At 25.7% G+C, this 17,389-nt stretch overlaps 1 protein-coding gene across 2 annotated transcripts in view; it reads left to right on the top strand.

Annotated features, from left to right (window-relative positions):
• LOC132944468 (cyclin-dependent kinase 14) overlaps positions 1-17,389 on the top strand; it is a 51,855-nt gene that overhangs the window by 5,495 nt on the left and 28,971 nt on the right. Inside the window, exons 1-2 of one of the 2 annotated variants that reach the window (XM_061013830.1) lie at positions 4,960-5,234; positions 5,477-5,563. In XM_061013830.1, coding sequence (XP_060869813.1) covers positions 5,485-5,563 — 79 coding nt within the window. In that variant the 5' untranslated portion in view covers positions 4,960-5,234; positions 5,477-5,484. Of the gene's footprint in view, positions 1-4,959; positions 5,235-5,476; positions 5,564-17,389 lie in introns of those variants that run through there. The other variant, XM_061013829.1, reaches the window with a different exon arrangement.

Raw genomic sequence — 17,389 nt, 5'->3', positions numbered from 1 at the left:
TGCTTGAAATGCCTAAAATAATTTTAACTTTCATTACTTAATGAAATTCTATTTAATTTCTTGTGGATTGAAATAATGTTATCTTTGATGTTGGCCAGTTATCACTGATCATATATTTATTATTAAGTAAATATGAGAGAGGGATTATGTTAATTTTTGTAGTTGAGTCGCGTTGAAATATTTAATTGTAAATAAAATCTACGTACCTCTATAGACATAATATTTATATATATTATACATGCACATTGTACCTACGTGTGTATGGTCTATATTTATGCCAATGTATTCTATCAAATATGTGTAGCTTTAGTTTTCAATAAATATCGTAATAATATGCTCCTAAAAGTAATGATAGCAGTCAGACACAAACAAAATAATCACGTCACTGTAAATCCTATATATTCATTAGTTCGTTAAGAATCTAAAATAGTAAAAATGTTTATTATAAACAAACGTTTTTGTAGAAGACGAGCTGACAGAATCGTGTATATAATGTGCAATGATATTTTAATGACTTACCCACTTTTTGTGTCAGAATTTTGTTAATAACAATCAAAACTAATGAAATAATAAATTATTTAGATTATTAAAAATAATTGAAAAAGGTTATATACTACATACAGGATATCTTACCATGTTAGTCCTCATACATTCCTTTCCTATACTTGCCTCCTGCCTATAGTTTAGAACTTATATCACTCTATATGAATACATAATGGATATTAATAATTGCAGTTGTAAAATATTAACATAAATTATCCCCATAGGATGGGCTATCTCAGATTACTATATTTAATATTATACATAAAAACAATTTAATTTTTTTATTTTGAGTTTAGGTCAACCAAAATATACTTAAAAGTATTATAAATGTAACTAATTTTGAAGGTAATTATTTAAAAAAAAATATATATTAAACATATTCATATAGGTACTAGATTTAAGATATTATATTGAATATTTGAGTGTTAGCATTAACTATGAAAATTACAGTTTAATTACCTAAAATATTTTACGAGATTGTTAGAGGATAAGACATTAAGTTTAAATATTGTTACATTTTTAAGGTAAATATATTATATTCTATCAAATAAATTCGAACTTTTAAATTTTTACAAACTGTCAGATTTATGGTTTAGTTTTTAGACCACATATTAAATTTATTCTAAGTATTTTATATTAAATGTTTTATTCAACCATTTACAATATACATACAGTACAGGTACACGGCAACACGAACTGTTGTCTATTTGATTATGTAAATATTAGTCAGTTTTAATTAACCTTAGTTGTAATAACCGCATATAATACACTAGCTGCAGCCATCTCGTGTCATGCAATTTCCTCTTTTGGTAGGAAATTGAATTAGGCTTGGCTAACCAGCGTTTCGTTTAATGTACTGTATAAACTGTTAACTCATGTTATTTAATCACGTGTATTACATAGTACACAGGCGAATTGGTGACAATGACACATGGTACATTGCTAACTTGGTTTTGAATGTATCTTAACAGTTGTTTTTTTTTTTTTTTGGGGGGGGGGGGGTTGGTGATAGCTGTTATAGCTATCTTTATAATAGATAGTCAATAACTGATTATTTTTGGTAACTGAAATAGTTAGAGACTATACTTATTGTCGTCCAGCTTGGAGTTCAACTAATTTGTTTGATATGAAAAATGTAATTTTAGCATCGCTTAAATATATAATAAAAATATAATAAAAAATATTAAAATAATATAATATAATATAATATAATATAATATAGTACCTATATTTAATCAATGGTTTTAGTCTTAAAAAAATTGACTACTTCAATTCTAAACAACTTACTTTAATAATTGTTATTTAAATAATTTGATTTTTTTTGTTATAATACCTACCTTGTATAATGATTATGATCATCATAATATTAAAATACGATTAACAAATTTTTAAACCAATCATGGAGATAGTCATTTCTAGATAATATCTATTATATAGGTACCTATAATATATAATATATACTTACCACAATATCGTTATGGTTTAAACTGGTTAATGTCGAAAGGCGTAACATTTCATATCCTATTCTGAGAACCCTGAATCATATACAGTGTATTAAATTCTAACATCAAGGGTAGATCTTCGTGTTGCAATTTGTCCGTGACCATTCCGGACAACCTTGTAATTGAATTTCGCACAGCCCTACAACTAAGGGTGGACAATAACGTGTTGGGACGTTTTTCTAGGTAACTTAATCTCTCCATTCGTTTTCTCTTGAATTTGTGGTGTAATTGTTTTTGTATAGAAGGACTTGAGTAGAGAAACAAAAAGTGTAGTACTTTGAGAGACAACAAAAGTTGGACGTGCTAATAAAATTCGTTTGTTATAAGTTCATTGTTAAGAATAAAACTTTTCAATTCAAATTAAACATTACTATGTGATTGGCTCGTTTGTTTTATTGTTGAATGTTCTGAATAATTAATATTTTGACGTCACACGGTTAGGGAAATACTGCGTCTGAGGTCCCTTGTGTGTGGTTTCTTCCGGTGGAAAATTGATCCTGTGCGCCCATCTTCGACTGTTTTTATTCTGCCAGGGAATAGTGCCCGCCAGAATTTAAATTAGAAATTAATGTTGGAGAGCGAATAAAAACTATTCTAGGATTCTGTGTAACCTTTTATGTAGGTCATATTTATTAAGGGATGCAAAGTTGGAATATACACGAAAGCGAGTAACGGGCACTTTATGTTATTTTATACGTTATGAATCTAAACCATTTACTTAATAGGTTGGGTCTTTAACATGTACCTATATACACATAGCATAAAATAAACATATATTACTTACATATATATAAACGTACCTATTTTATTGAGTTAACATTTCACTTTCTTAAAAATGATTAGGATTATTGAATAAAGATTTTTTTAGCTACAACTAAAATGTACTAACTATTAGGTATATATTATTCGTATTTATTTTCTTATGTAATTTGTTTGACATTATTTTCATTATTATAATATTTTGGATGTATAGTCAGTAGATTTTGCATACGTCAGATTGGGATTTGTTTAATTATTGAAACTATTATTATTTATGGCAGTTTTGCATTATTCTGTGTGATAAAAAAAACCGAGAAAATTGCTTTGCTGTAGATTTACCTACTAAAAGACAATATAATAACTAAAATCGTTATATTTTGTTTTTATCCAATTCCATGTTATGTATACATAGGGTTTTTATGTTGCTTTAAGAAGAACATAATATGATAATCTTGTATTACGTTTTCAATCTTAGCTATTAAAATGCGAAAATTTGATAAGTTTTAACTACATTATAGTTTAAAAATTTGAAAAGATTTGAACTTCAATTTCGCCAAATCAGCCAAAATACCATCTCTAAGTGGAATAGATTAACAATTTTTCACTGGTTTTAAAGGTGATGCCAGACACTCAAAAAAATGTAAATAAAATAAACATATCATTGTAAGACTGATACATAAATCGCGCCGTTATATAATATAAAATCAAAATTATGTTTAAATTTTTATGAATTCAGCTATTTTAAAGTTATATTGAAAAATGTGTAATAGGAAACAATATTGAACTATAGCTCGTATAATACTATAACATTTTTCAAAAATATTTTATAATTTAATGTATATGATATAGCATAGGTATATTTGTAAATCATTGTAAAGGCCATTACAGTTTTTATAATTGTCACGAACTAGTTACAATTGGAACAACGGTTTGATTATCAATCAATCGTATCATATTATATTAGTTCAGTAATACATAGTCACGTCGATTTTATATTGTCCGACTTATTCCATAATATAAAAGACTTCGGTATCTATATATATTTATAAAAATATATAAGGTTCAGGCGAGAGACTTATATTATATTATTGTCCAGTAGAAAAGGGAATGTTTTGTTCGGTGTGTGGGCCCTTATAATAATAATTATTACAATTAATTATGACCACTTTGGATGTAGCGGATGGGACGTGGAAATGTAGTAGTTGATGTTGCAATGACCCTTTATGTGCCAGATGGCGAATATTGTTTCGGGTGTAGCGAGTGAGAGTGGGTGAAGGAAAGACCCCTATCCATATCCCCTTTTTGATTTTGACAAGGATTTTGCTGTCAAGCATGGTTAACGTAAGATCGGAATCCAGATTTATGTGCTGAGGGGAAACTTTTATATTATATATCCTTTTTTATTTGGTTACACGCAAAAAGAAATACTCAAGACAAAACTTAGTATCTATTTTTCATTGAAGTCCATACCCATAGTTAATATAATATATATATAATTTTTTTTAACTATTGAAAAATGTTGAACTAAAATTAATTTTTACCTAGTAGAAAATAAAACATTTGTATAAATATTGTATTCATTCGTATTGTTTGTGAGTATATTACAATTTAGTTTTATATTTAAATTATACAATTTATTTAACTTAAGTGAATATTCGCTTTTTAAATAATATAGAAATAAATGTATATAACGACAAATCTTAGTTTTAAATAATAGTTTTAAACATAGGTATATTACAATATTTAAGTAAGTATCTTGTAAAATTAAAATTTCAGATAATTATCAGTTTTTTATCAATTGTCTAATAATAATATCATTATTTTACATAAGGTAATTTAAATTATAGTTGAATTATTTTATTAATGATAAAATTCTGTTAAGAATTTATTTTTTGGTTATTAATTAAATTTATTATAGTATGTTATAACTACATATTAATCTAAGCAATATTATAAAAATACTTTTGGTTCGAAAATGTATTATTATGAATACGTCAGTTTTTATTAATTTGCTTTCATTTGCAAAATATGATAATATGCTGGTAATCATTTCTGCGGCTGAACAATAATATTGTACTCCTGTGAACGGCGACACTGACGGGCACTAGCTGACATTGCTTGCCAGTTGCTACTGCTTTTAGTAGTGGTTCTCGTGACCCGTTCGCCGATGGTTTTGCTCCGTGTGCGCTTTACTGTGTGAATTGTAAATTAAAACATACAATTTTTAAGTATATATTTGACATTTAATTATTTGTATGTTATATTTTTATATTTCTTATCATATATGTAAATACATATATTTTGGATTTTAATTATTCGTATTTAAAATTTATTTATAAAATATGTTATTTGTACCGAGTGAATAATGATTATATAAAATTGATACTCCTGTAGTTTATTTTGGTGTTTTTGAAAAACCACCGAAATCAGGTAATCATTTTATAATTGAAGATTGATGTTTTTAGTTCTGATGTTTTAATTTATTGTTATCATTATAAATTGGTAATTTTTTGGTTTTCTTGTGGTAGATAGAAAGATAATTACAAATTTGCCTTGTAAAATTACAAAAAATATATTAAATTAAATTATATATATATGTCCTATAGTTCTTTAGAATTAAAAATTGGTATTATTTAAAATTTGTTTAATAATTACTTATTATATTGTTTCAGGAGTTACCATGAGAGAAAAGAAGAGTGGTGCTTTAAGCAAAGTTCAAAAAATTAAAAAACGCCTGAGCCATAGTTTTGGCCGACTTTGTAAGTACTAATTATTTTGTATCATTACTTTCTTGTTGTTTAAGCCTAGGCTAAAAGAAATACATTGTTGAGATTAATATTAATCGTTGACATGTTAATTAATGACATGTACCTACATTGGAATAGAATATCGACCAATATTGATGTAATGACATTTGAATGGTTAAGAGGGGATGTTGATTGTTTTTAGTACCTACTTCTGTTACCTGTGCTGTGTTAGAACGGAGTTGTATTTCTATCTTTGTGGAATGCCTACGCGATCCGTCAGCCTACGGATTCTGCGAACTTCTGACGTGGTGTTTCCTTTCTTAGCGTAAAATAAAATGATAAAAAATATCATACATTTAAAGTGCTACCTAATTTATAATTTTCATTGCTGCAGTATTTAAAAATTAGTGTTATCTAATATCTATTATACTACTTTAATTAGACTTTAATTGGTAGTAATTTTTATTTTGCGTTTCTTACGGATTTAGTCTCTAAATTTGAATCTTGTGTTATAACACGTAAAAATAAACTTAGGTATACAACTAAAAAAGATTTTAAAATTATAACGGTTTTTAAAATAAAATAATCCATTATTGCAGTATAATATTACTATTATTAGTTTATTTATCTTAGACGTCTTATTTATTAATTATAGTTTCCAGTGTGGGGGTGTTCACCTAATATTTAAATCAGTATTTAAACTTTATTTGCGTTATTCATTTTAATACATATTTTTTATCATTATCTGTTACTGGCCTGTTAGATAATGCATTTGGTACTGCCAGAAAATTGAATTATATGTGGAAATTAAGGATATTTTAGTATATGAATTACTTATAGCCTATAATAGATATAGTGTACCTACACTTGTACATTTTGTGCGTAAATTTTTTTACCTATAGGTAATATTATTTTCATTTTAAATGTTATTTTAATTCTGTTGTATTAATATTTTGTTCCTGGCATTTTTTATGTTACTAGTATGTGCAAAATACACTAGGTAATAAGTCTGATATAAACAGTATTCTATGTATTTATATTTCTACTATACTAATCCGAATAAATCAGCTATTTAAAATTAATTTATCACTCATTGTTTCCGATTTAAAACTTTATTTTAATAATGTTCCCAACATATCTGAAAATGGTAATTTAGAGACATTACAGATTAAATTAAATTTTAATTGTGAATATTAAAAAAAAAATAGAATTTTATTTACCTATTTTCTGTATCATTAACATTTGTTCTTATGAACGTATTTCGTTTACTATAGGTACCTTCCTATATCTTGTAGTATCATATTATAAAGTATTATGTTTTCTATTGTAGATGGTTGTAAAATACGTTATAGTAAAGCACTAAAGCGTAGGTTTGTAATGTTTTACACCACAATCCAGTTATTATTTTTCTTTTGTATCATATTATGATAAAATGTGTTATACAACACCGGTCTTACAATAATAATATGGTTAAGCAAGTGGGCAATGGAATACCTAGTAACGTATTATAGTAATACTCCAGTAATACGCCTCTTAACACTGATATATTATGTATTAATTAAATCCGATGATAAATAAGTTAGTTATTACTAGGTATGTAACTTGTGGTCAGCTGCCGTTCTTATGCATCTCTCTGTTCATGAAGTTTAAACTATTTTAATTATAAACCATATATAGGTATTATTATAAAGTTCAAGAATTAGGTACTGTTAAGTTCTATTTAGTCATAACTTATAAACAAGTAAGGGTATAGGTTTTTAACCATAAATGGGGATAATTTTATATTATGAAATTGATAAGCAACCAAATTATGAAAATATTTACAGTTTCACATTTGTGTTCAAAATATTGAATTAAAATTGTATAGTTATTTTTTTATGTTGTCTTATAGAATTAATGAAGTATTACAGCGATTAATTTTCTACAGTTTTGTTTTTAATTAATTCGAGGGTCTATTAATCCTCCATGTAGTTGGAAAAGACCACCGAATCCATAAGGGGTATTTTCCATTAGTAGGATTAAGGTTACTCCGTCCTTATAGAGTTTTACCGAAATTTTACGTTTTAGAAATCATATAATATTTATATTTTTATTTGAAGTGATATCGTTTTAAATAAAATAATAATAATAATAATATAATCTTCATAATTCTTTTGTCATGACTCATTCAAAACTTCCTTATAGATTACGGTGTAGTAATATACACAACACACACACACGCACACACACATGAACATTACAGAATATTGTTAAGACGAATTGTATTGAATCGGGGGGTTATCATTATCTCTCTGATCTTCTGGTTTACTTTATCAATTATATAGATATAGGTATGTATGTAAATATCAATAATAACAAAAATAGTGTGTTATATTGAGTAATTTTATTATTACACATAATATATAAACTTAAATATGTTTATTTAAATATTTATCTAAATGAAAATGTTATACGTTACAATCACAAAACTATAATATTATAGTTTTCGCTGAAATTAAATAAATGTTTTATCGGTATGACAATTATTATTGCCTCGAGGCCCACTCGTCTCATGTTTGCCTTGGCTGTTGGGCGTCTGGCTGATGATTCATTTTAGTGCATAGGCAGGGGTGCTAAACATGTGCAATAGTATATGTACATTTTATATTCATGGTGCATTAAATAATTAAAGATTAACGCGTGTTAAATTGTATAGTTTAAATTAATGTTTGGATTCTAATTGATGATGAGTATTCAAGTTTAAATAACTTAAATTAATAATTCGGTCATACATTTATAGCTATTTTTAATATACCTATTAAGTTAACAGCATTTTATGTTCCAATTTTCAAGTTAATAAGTAGGTGCCTAAGCCTAATCATGATAAAACCAGGACTTGTTACACATACTATATGTTAAGAAGTCTTACTTTACTTGTTTTGGAGTAGGATAGTAGTCTGCTAAATTAACTATCATTTATATCAGGTCATCGTATTTGATAAAAACATTTTCAAGTGGAGGTTTGATCCGAGCTTGCTGTTGTCTCATCAAAATGATACCTATCTAATGTATCTTTGGATATTAACTATCAAGTAAACTTACTGTACTGATTATAATATAATGATTCTGTTGTTCAAAATATAGTGTTTAACGGAATATATATTCAGTATTATAAATCGAGTCATAATATACGTTAGTCGCTTTATAGTTTTTACGAATAAGCCTGCAAGTTAAAACATAGGAAGCCGAATGAAAAGATGAATAAGAGTAAATATAAAAATCGGTAGTTATACGTGCATTGAGTTCCGGAAAACAGTTTAAACCCTAATTGTCATTCGACGCGCATGCTTATTGTACCCTGCGCATGTGTATATCATAAAAACCAAACCAATAATACGCCGCAAGTCTCAATGTTCACACCGCATTAAATCACGTACTCTTTTCTTAAATAAAACGTACCTTATATATCTTTTGAACTATGATATTTATTTTTTGTGTTCATTATCTAATCAAAAATCAATAGTCAGATGATTTTTTTTTATATTGTGGGACACGGAAAACAATCGTCAACCATTATAAATATTTAGTATAGACCACTATATAAAATATATATGATATGTTATATGCATATAATGTATGGTATATTATTAGATTTTCAAAAAAAACGTAAATTGAACCATTATATTTATTTCGTTAAACCCGTGTTTTCAACTGTCAAGTATGCTGACTTTAAGAGCTTTGGTATTTGTCTTTGAATAAGTTAACCCCGTTTGCCGAGGGAGATAAACTTGTCGCTTAAAATCTTTCAGAGGGGATGTATTCATCCTAAAGATCTTATGTGAATTCGTTCCTTCTTAACACCTGTTTCGTAGGTTATTTCACATATATCATGGAAATATTTTAAAGTATAAATAATTATCAATTAAATATTATTTAGATTTTTAGTATAATATATTTTGCATACATTTCATGGTTCAATAATATTATTAATGCTCGGAGCATAAAAGTATTATCGTGTTCAAAAATAAATACGTTTATTTTCATATTTTAGTGTTTAGGTATACTATTTCGTTTTTGATCTTAATAATACGACGAAGAGATTACAGGAATCAAATATATTTTATGATATTTATTCATATTGTATGGATTTTGAGACTTTCAGCATGTAGGTGACGAGTGATGACATTTATTCTGGTTTCAAGAATGTTATGAAATATTTAATTTTCTTCGTGTTTTTTATTGTTTTAAACTGATCTACAAACATACAGAAATAGGTAATATAATACAACTGTTTTATGATAAATAATTTTCTTCGAATGTTAATTGATTTTAAATATAGTTGTATATAGGTAAAAATTAACAATATTTAAGGTACACTATGTACCTCCAATTTACGATATATCATAAAGAAAATATTTCAAGTAAAGTGTGTATCATTTTTTTTTTACAAATAAATTATAAAATTCTTGGACTTTCATGCTTTCTATCAAATACGTTTTATTTTTATTAAAATAGCGTAATTTATGTTATATTTTATGTAAATCATTTCTTTTAGACATATCTAAATTAATAAGTATTACCAAATGCAGTTGTCTGAAAGCTTCAATTTAAAAATAATATTCGAATCATTGGTATAGGCATAAGCCATTTGTAAAGGTGAGATTATCGGGTGACATATATGCAGAACATCTATCGTATATAAGCTTTTGTTGTTATGTTCAATGATTTATGGTGAATTTCTACAGAAATGAAAATAACAATAGGGCCATAGAGGCATAAGTAAACACAAGGATTATCCTTTTGCACTGTACATTACAAATGTCTATATATCAAACAAGGATATTCTTAGCTATGTCCTATATTTTGAATCAATAACAATATTATATATTCCGACATTTCATTGTACTGTGATATTGACCTTATAATGTCATATACAATTTATTATGTTTTGATTTTTACATTTCGTTTGATTTTTCGACATTTTAAATCAGCTGCCATATTTATAATATACCTATACTTATATTTGGATTCTGAGCGGAGCAATGAACGTATATCTATTTTACATGATATGTTTTTTATTTTTTATGTCTACCTCCAACATTTTGAGCAATAAATATGCTTCGAATTCCAACTTTGAGGCTGGTTTCTGTTGATGAACTGAATCTAGTTAGTACTTTTAGTAAATAATTCCTAGTAATTTTCAAAATAACTACCTATGAAAAAAAATTTTAGGAAAACGAACATTTTTACGCAAAACAAGTTTTTGACAAAATCGGAACAATAATTAACAACAAAAAAGTTGGTGTTTCCGTGACCTGCTTTCTTATACTAGTCCACTAGTACCTACCCATTTTGATATATTAAATAGTTATATAATAACATGTAAATATAACGATTATACTACCAGGTCCAAGTGCCTCCAACTCTGTGATTCATATCCTTTTTTCCTTCTCTTTGTCATCAGTTCATCATCGCGAACAGATTGTGTAATAAAAACACTTAAATGTTCACAACATTTTTATTTTTGTTTGGTTCTTGAATATTTTTGAAAAACTCTTCACACATTTCAATCATTTTTTTAAATTTATAATATCAACGTCTAATATCAATTTATAATCATTAAAGATAACATTATAAATATATTAAATTTTCATCAAAATTATCGATTACTGACAAATTTAAACAGCACATTTTTGTAAATTCAAATATGTATAGCTTCTTCATTCCGTTCAGAACTAAAAATATGATAAGTATATTACATTATTTTTTAAATTGTCCAAAGGCTTCTTTATTTAAATGACATTAGGTATAATTTATTAATAGGTACAGTACAAAACATGTATAATACATAATATAATAGTTAACTGTACAAAATACGTGAGTAATATATAACATATATATAATATTTAAATATGAAAATATGATATAATATAATTTATTCCTATATTAATGTGCTTATAGATTTAACCAACTATATTTTGTATATTAAATATTTTTTTAATGTATTTTTTTGTTGTTATAAGGGCTTTCATTAATATGATAGAAATAACATAAATTTTAAATCTGACTAGATAATAATGGCTAAAAATCACAACTTGCACAATAGATACTTAATAAAATGAATAATTTCAAACTATATGTGATTGTAAACCATTATTGTTGTGTGCATTGTGTTTATTGTGCATATGTGTCACAGCTGTAACCCAGGTGGTTATACGGACACTATCAACAACATCTCACATCCGTATATAATGTACCTATATATTATAATTATGATATTATATTATTATGTATCGATCGAATTATCCATATGTTTCTAATGAAGTCATAAATTCAATATGTATTTATTTTTACAATAACACAACATTTAATTGTAAGTAAACATTATGTAAGTATATTAATTATTACATCTATAGACTATACTACTGTAGAGTAGTAAAGGGTTAAATAACGAACAATATTTTAAACACGCCTAATTGTATTATTTTACCCGGAAATGTTTAGTTTATATTTGATCAAGAAACCCTTATTTTGAATTAGAAATTTTACAGAGCTTGTACTTTTTATAAGTGAAATAATTATATGTATAATTTAGTACCTATTTCCTGAGTTTAAAAAAAAGTAACAGATAGATTTAATCTGATCTACATAGGCAGTGATTCTAATTTTTGTATTTTTTCATTATTAAATTGATTAATTATCAAAATAAAATAATAAAATAAAACAGTGTATAATAGGTATGTTGCCTATTTGTACATTTTTTTTTATAAACCGCTTTTAAGGCTTTTAATGATTTAACGATCAATGATCTTTAACAATATATTTCAAAGTTGTACATAAATATTAAATATTAATGAATAAATATTTTGATAAATATATACAAAAACATGTTTGGGTTATCACTCCCAGTGTTGAGGCCATGATCTTAGCTTAATACTTTAAACTAAGTCATATAATATTATGGTCTTTGGTGTTTGTGACGCCTTATTTGTGTCTTAGAGATATAAAGTAGTTGAATTTCTGCTGGATTGGTGTGTTGACCTAGCCTTATCCCGTGTTTTTGGGCAAACTTATTAATCACGTCCTGCCGTCCTGGATGGAGGTCATCGTAAAATATCGGTGGATAATGTCGTTTCTGTCGTACCGGTATACTGCGACAATTTGTAAATTTAAATACAATATCTTATAGTTTATTAATTTTTATTGTTTTTATTATATATTTTTTTAACTATAACCCATATATCAACCCATTTATCTAATTTTATAATACTATAATTTAACATTCATTAGTGATTATTATGATTACAATTATTTAGATAATAGTCACGTTTTTTTTTTAATTCAATTGATTTGTATTTTAAACTTGTATTATTGAAGACTTAATAATAGTCGTATACACTATTTTATAAGTATTTCTTTGATAAATATTTTAAATATTCTTGTAAATCATCTTTTACATGCTTTATCAGGTAATATATATATGATTATCTGTTAAATTATTTGCATATTTAAGAACTCAACAGTTTCAACATTTTAAAGTGCTTATAGTTGTTATAAAAGGTAAACACATTCCATTTCCTTAAAACTTATTTTAGTATTGGACTTGTAAACTCAAACATGACAGTATATTTGGGTTTCTTTGTAAGTATGATTTAGAAACTAAAAAAAGTTTATAAAACCAAATTCACGCATTTAACCTAATTCTTGACAGTAATACAAAGTAATTCGAAGTAAAAATCTGAAATATTAATATTTAATATAATATATATCCATATAATTTGATTTTTATTTCCTGTACACATTGCACTCTCGCGTGTACCATACACGGCGTATATTATAAGCGCGTTTTTAATTTACATTATTTATTAGTTTGGATATTCTAGTACCTATAATATTTCATAAAATGTCACCGGTGCACATATTAATTTAATTTATTTCGTTAATTTTTGGTGAACGAAAGATTGATGTGCATATTGATAAAATATATGATTAGTCAGAGATTTAGTCATTCAATATTTAAATCGAATAGTATAAAGTGGTAAATATTATCCATCTAATAGTTTTATTTATTTTGTTCGTATTAACGTATCAAACGAATATTTTTATAGTTTTGAACAATTTTTGAGTATAGCTACTTTGAATGTGATATTCCTTGGGTGTTAGCTTTAATCATCTGTGTATCTGCATAAAAATAAATTTATCTTTATTCAATGGCTATTTGCCTATTCATACACGACACATTCGAGCCCCTTTGTTAACAATTTGTTCCCACACTGTTTTACATTGAGCTTATCAAGGATAATTAATTATCGCATTTATGTTTGTGGTGACAGGATTTAATTTTATAGTTTAATGGAATAATTATTATAGACTCGTAAATGACTACTTAGTACTTAACACTGTATGGTTTTATACATGTATTGTGTTTTCTTTACACTTTTTTATACTACATGAAACACGTTTAATATTGTTAATTTAGATTAATCATATTAATTAATATGATTATCTCTAAAATTATTATTTATCTATATACATTTTTTTAAATTTGATTGAAAGAAAAAAAAGAAATACGTACCGTATTTAAAAATGCAACTGTTTTTATATTTACAATATTATATTTGTACAATTGTAACTATATTTTTCAATATTTGTATTGGTATTTGGTTATCATAAGTTTAAATTTCAAAAATGTCCTTTTTTTAAAATTATTGAAGAATATTAATGTTTTTACCACAACACATAACTTGTACAACAATAAATTCATTGCATGACTGTAGAAATAAATCATTAATTACATTATAAGTACAGTATATATAGGTAGTATTAAATAATAAACTTTACTGCTAATGTAAATAACATGTAGATATTTTTTTATTCTTGCAAGGATGGATAATTCACGTATTCAAAAAATATGATTAGTAATACAAATTGTATTTAAACCAATATAAAATATATGAACCTAAAGTACCTAAGTATAATTTTTAAGGAAATAGGTTTAATAATATTAATTATCAATATATTTTGTGAACCTATACGCTACGACGTTGGTGGTTATAGGTACTCATTAGGTAGGCACTCGATTCTCGCAAGACTGGGCACGTCCGCCTATGCTACATACTATATTATTAACATTTTATAAAACTGTGATTGAAAATTAAAATTCTGTACGTTGTTATAACTTTTCTTTTTCAAACTAAGACGCTTTTATTTTGGAATTCAACTCAATATACTGTATAGATTTATGATATAAGTACCACTAATTTTATGCTTTATTTTATAAAAATCATAAATAACTATAATTTAAAGTTAAATAAACCATGATTGATATAACAACGAACTATATAATAGATACTATACTTTTTAATTAATTTTAAATTGTACTATTATACACGATGGACCTTAGGTACAAATTGTATATTTATGTACCTTACTATGAAATCGTTTCTGATTTTATTTATCCTATAATGAAGACTATGGTTTATTCCTCCGTGGAATTGCATAGCCATTATTATTTATGTTCGAACAAATGTTATCATCCATTTGGATGTTGACCCTTTTGACGTTTTTATTTTCCTCTCTTTTATTACCTTCCGAAATCAAAATCCTCGTATCAGCTCTCAAATTCCCTTACGGCTTCAAAATAATGAACACACAATAATGTATTACTCTCGTCTTATTTTGTATATCATGGAAGAAATTGAATGTTATCTTCTGCTGTTCTTTAGATATACATTTTTTGCATACGTAATGATACACTATTGTTTTCACATTTGTTTTTACTTTTTTTTTATATTCAACATGGTGTATATGAACCCATTATTATTTTTTATCGTGCATCATATTATTTACGGACAACTAAATGGAAACGTTTGGATACTTTTTAGTATAAAGGATTCAAAATAGGGACAAAAAAGGACCATTTAATCCCCCATAATATCTCATTTCGCATTATTTGCCATGAAATTAACTAGCGATACACGCACATGACGTAGCTAAAACGCGAAACTAATGGGTTCCGTGTTGCAATTAAATTGAACACCCCTCACTAAAAAAATAATTTTAAATTCAAATATATTAACTATCAAATATTTTTGACATCTCTTATTGTTGACTTAGATATGTTAATATTTTTCCAAACAACTATTTTGCTTTTTGCATACTATTCAGTTATCGGTGATTACTTCAACTTGAAATCAATGTTAGTATTCATTAATAATAATATATTTTGTTACTTGAAGTTATATATAGATAATATTTGTACACATAATATATACCTACTTTGTAGATTTTTGTAAATTATCCTTTTGTCTCATTGTTATTTATTTATATTTATATTTACATTAAGGTTGTAAAAAAAAACTGTGGATTTTCCATTTAATGCATTTTCCAAATATGGCATACCATAGTTATACCTAACTGTATTGTATTAACATTTTTATTAAACATAGAATGCAATATTGAAAAATTGGAATAAAAATAATATATACAAACATTTTTTTTCTTGTAAACATTTAGCAATACCTATCTATAAAACAAATCTTTATATATGCACGTTAAATGGTAAACCGTAATTTTCCCGAAAATTAAAATAAATTGATTTGACAACCTTTAATTTTATGTGCTGAAATTATGCATTCAATAGTATTTTGGTTGTTTTTCCTACATTACCAACATTGGATGAAATTGCTTGTTTTATTTTATAGTGATATCATAAGGTAGAAGATTTCCGAAGTATATCTATATAAAATAGAAAAATATAGAGTTAATATATTTTTTAGTTGATGAAATTCATTTAAGTGTTTTTTTTTAATAAATTATGTAATGGTTTAGATTTAGTGATTTGAAATAACTAAAACATTTATTTAATTATTTACAATATTCCCTAAATTGTTTACAAAATACGTTTACGTTTTAGTTTTTTATCGCTGAAATCCTGAGCCGTGGATTAGCTATTGTATATTACTACTGAGAGGTAAGAGATGCTAAACGAATGTCCTATCGTTTTTGATATTCTTTTTGATTTTAAAATGAATTATCATATTTTGTTTTCTAATTAATTATTTGAAAATAAAAGTAAGTAGATATAAGTACTACTAAAATATATAATTAACTGGAAATGATTGGTACATAAAACATTAGATGATGAAACTTATTTTCGGTTTCTTGAATAACCCTCTATTAGAACAGCTATAATGTAATTTATAAATAACAGTAATTTATTATCAGGCGTCTTTATTTCCGCAGCTTATAATATAATATTTGTTATTTTTCAATACTGCGGTATTATTTTCTCTTTTTCTTTTGTTTGAGCAATTTTTCATTTTCTACCATTACCATTATTCTCAAGGAATAACAAACTACTCATACATTATTTTACAGTTTTTCATTTTTATACTCATACGAATGTTTTGACTTACTTATGACTGCTGAGCGTGATATTGTGTCCCTATACTGGTGTTCATAATTTTTTCTTCCGGGGATAAAGTCTGTTTTTAAGTAATGGTTTCTCGTAGAAATATATGAATATTGTCAAAAATATAAATGTTACCAATAATATTCATTGGTAACATTTATTGTATTTACAAAGAAAATGTTTTACTTATTTTTACAAACAAAATATTATAACATACAAAATACTTTTCATAGGCTATTATTATACATATTATACTATATGTATATACTATTTTATTAAAATGTTAATTAATTTCCCATTATAACGTCGCTATTGAATTTATTTTATTTTATTTACATTTGATTGAATTGTATTAAAGTTTATATTATTTATTTATGCTTAATTTGTGTCTTTATAGTTCAATTACGGTTTTACTGATATAAAGATAATGATACAAATTATATAAA

Source organism: Metopolophium dirhodum, chromosome 5 (genome assembly GCF_019925205.1).
Source record: "Metopolophium dirhodum isolate CAU chromosome 5, ASM1992520v1, whole genome shotgun sequence".
Classification (NCBI taxonomy): domain Eukaryota; kingdom Metazoa; phylum Arthropoda; class Insecta; order Hemiptera; family Aphididae; genus Metopolophium; species Metopolophium dirhodum.
The sequence above is the reverse complement of the archived record's forward strand: the minus strand, read 5'-3'. Positions and strand labels throughout refer to the sequence as shown.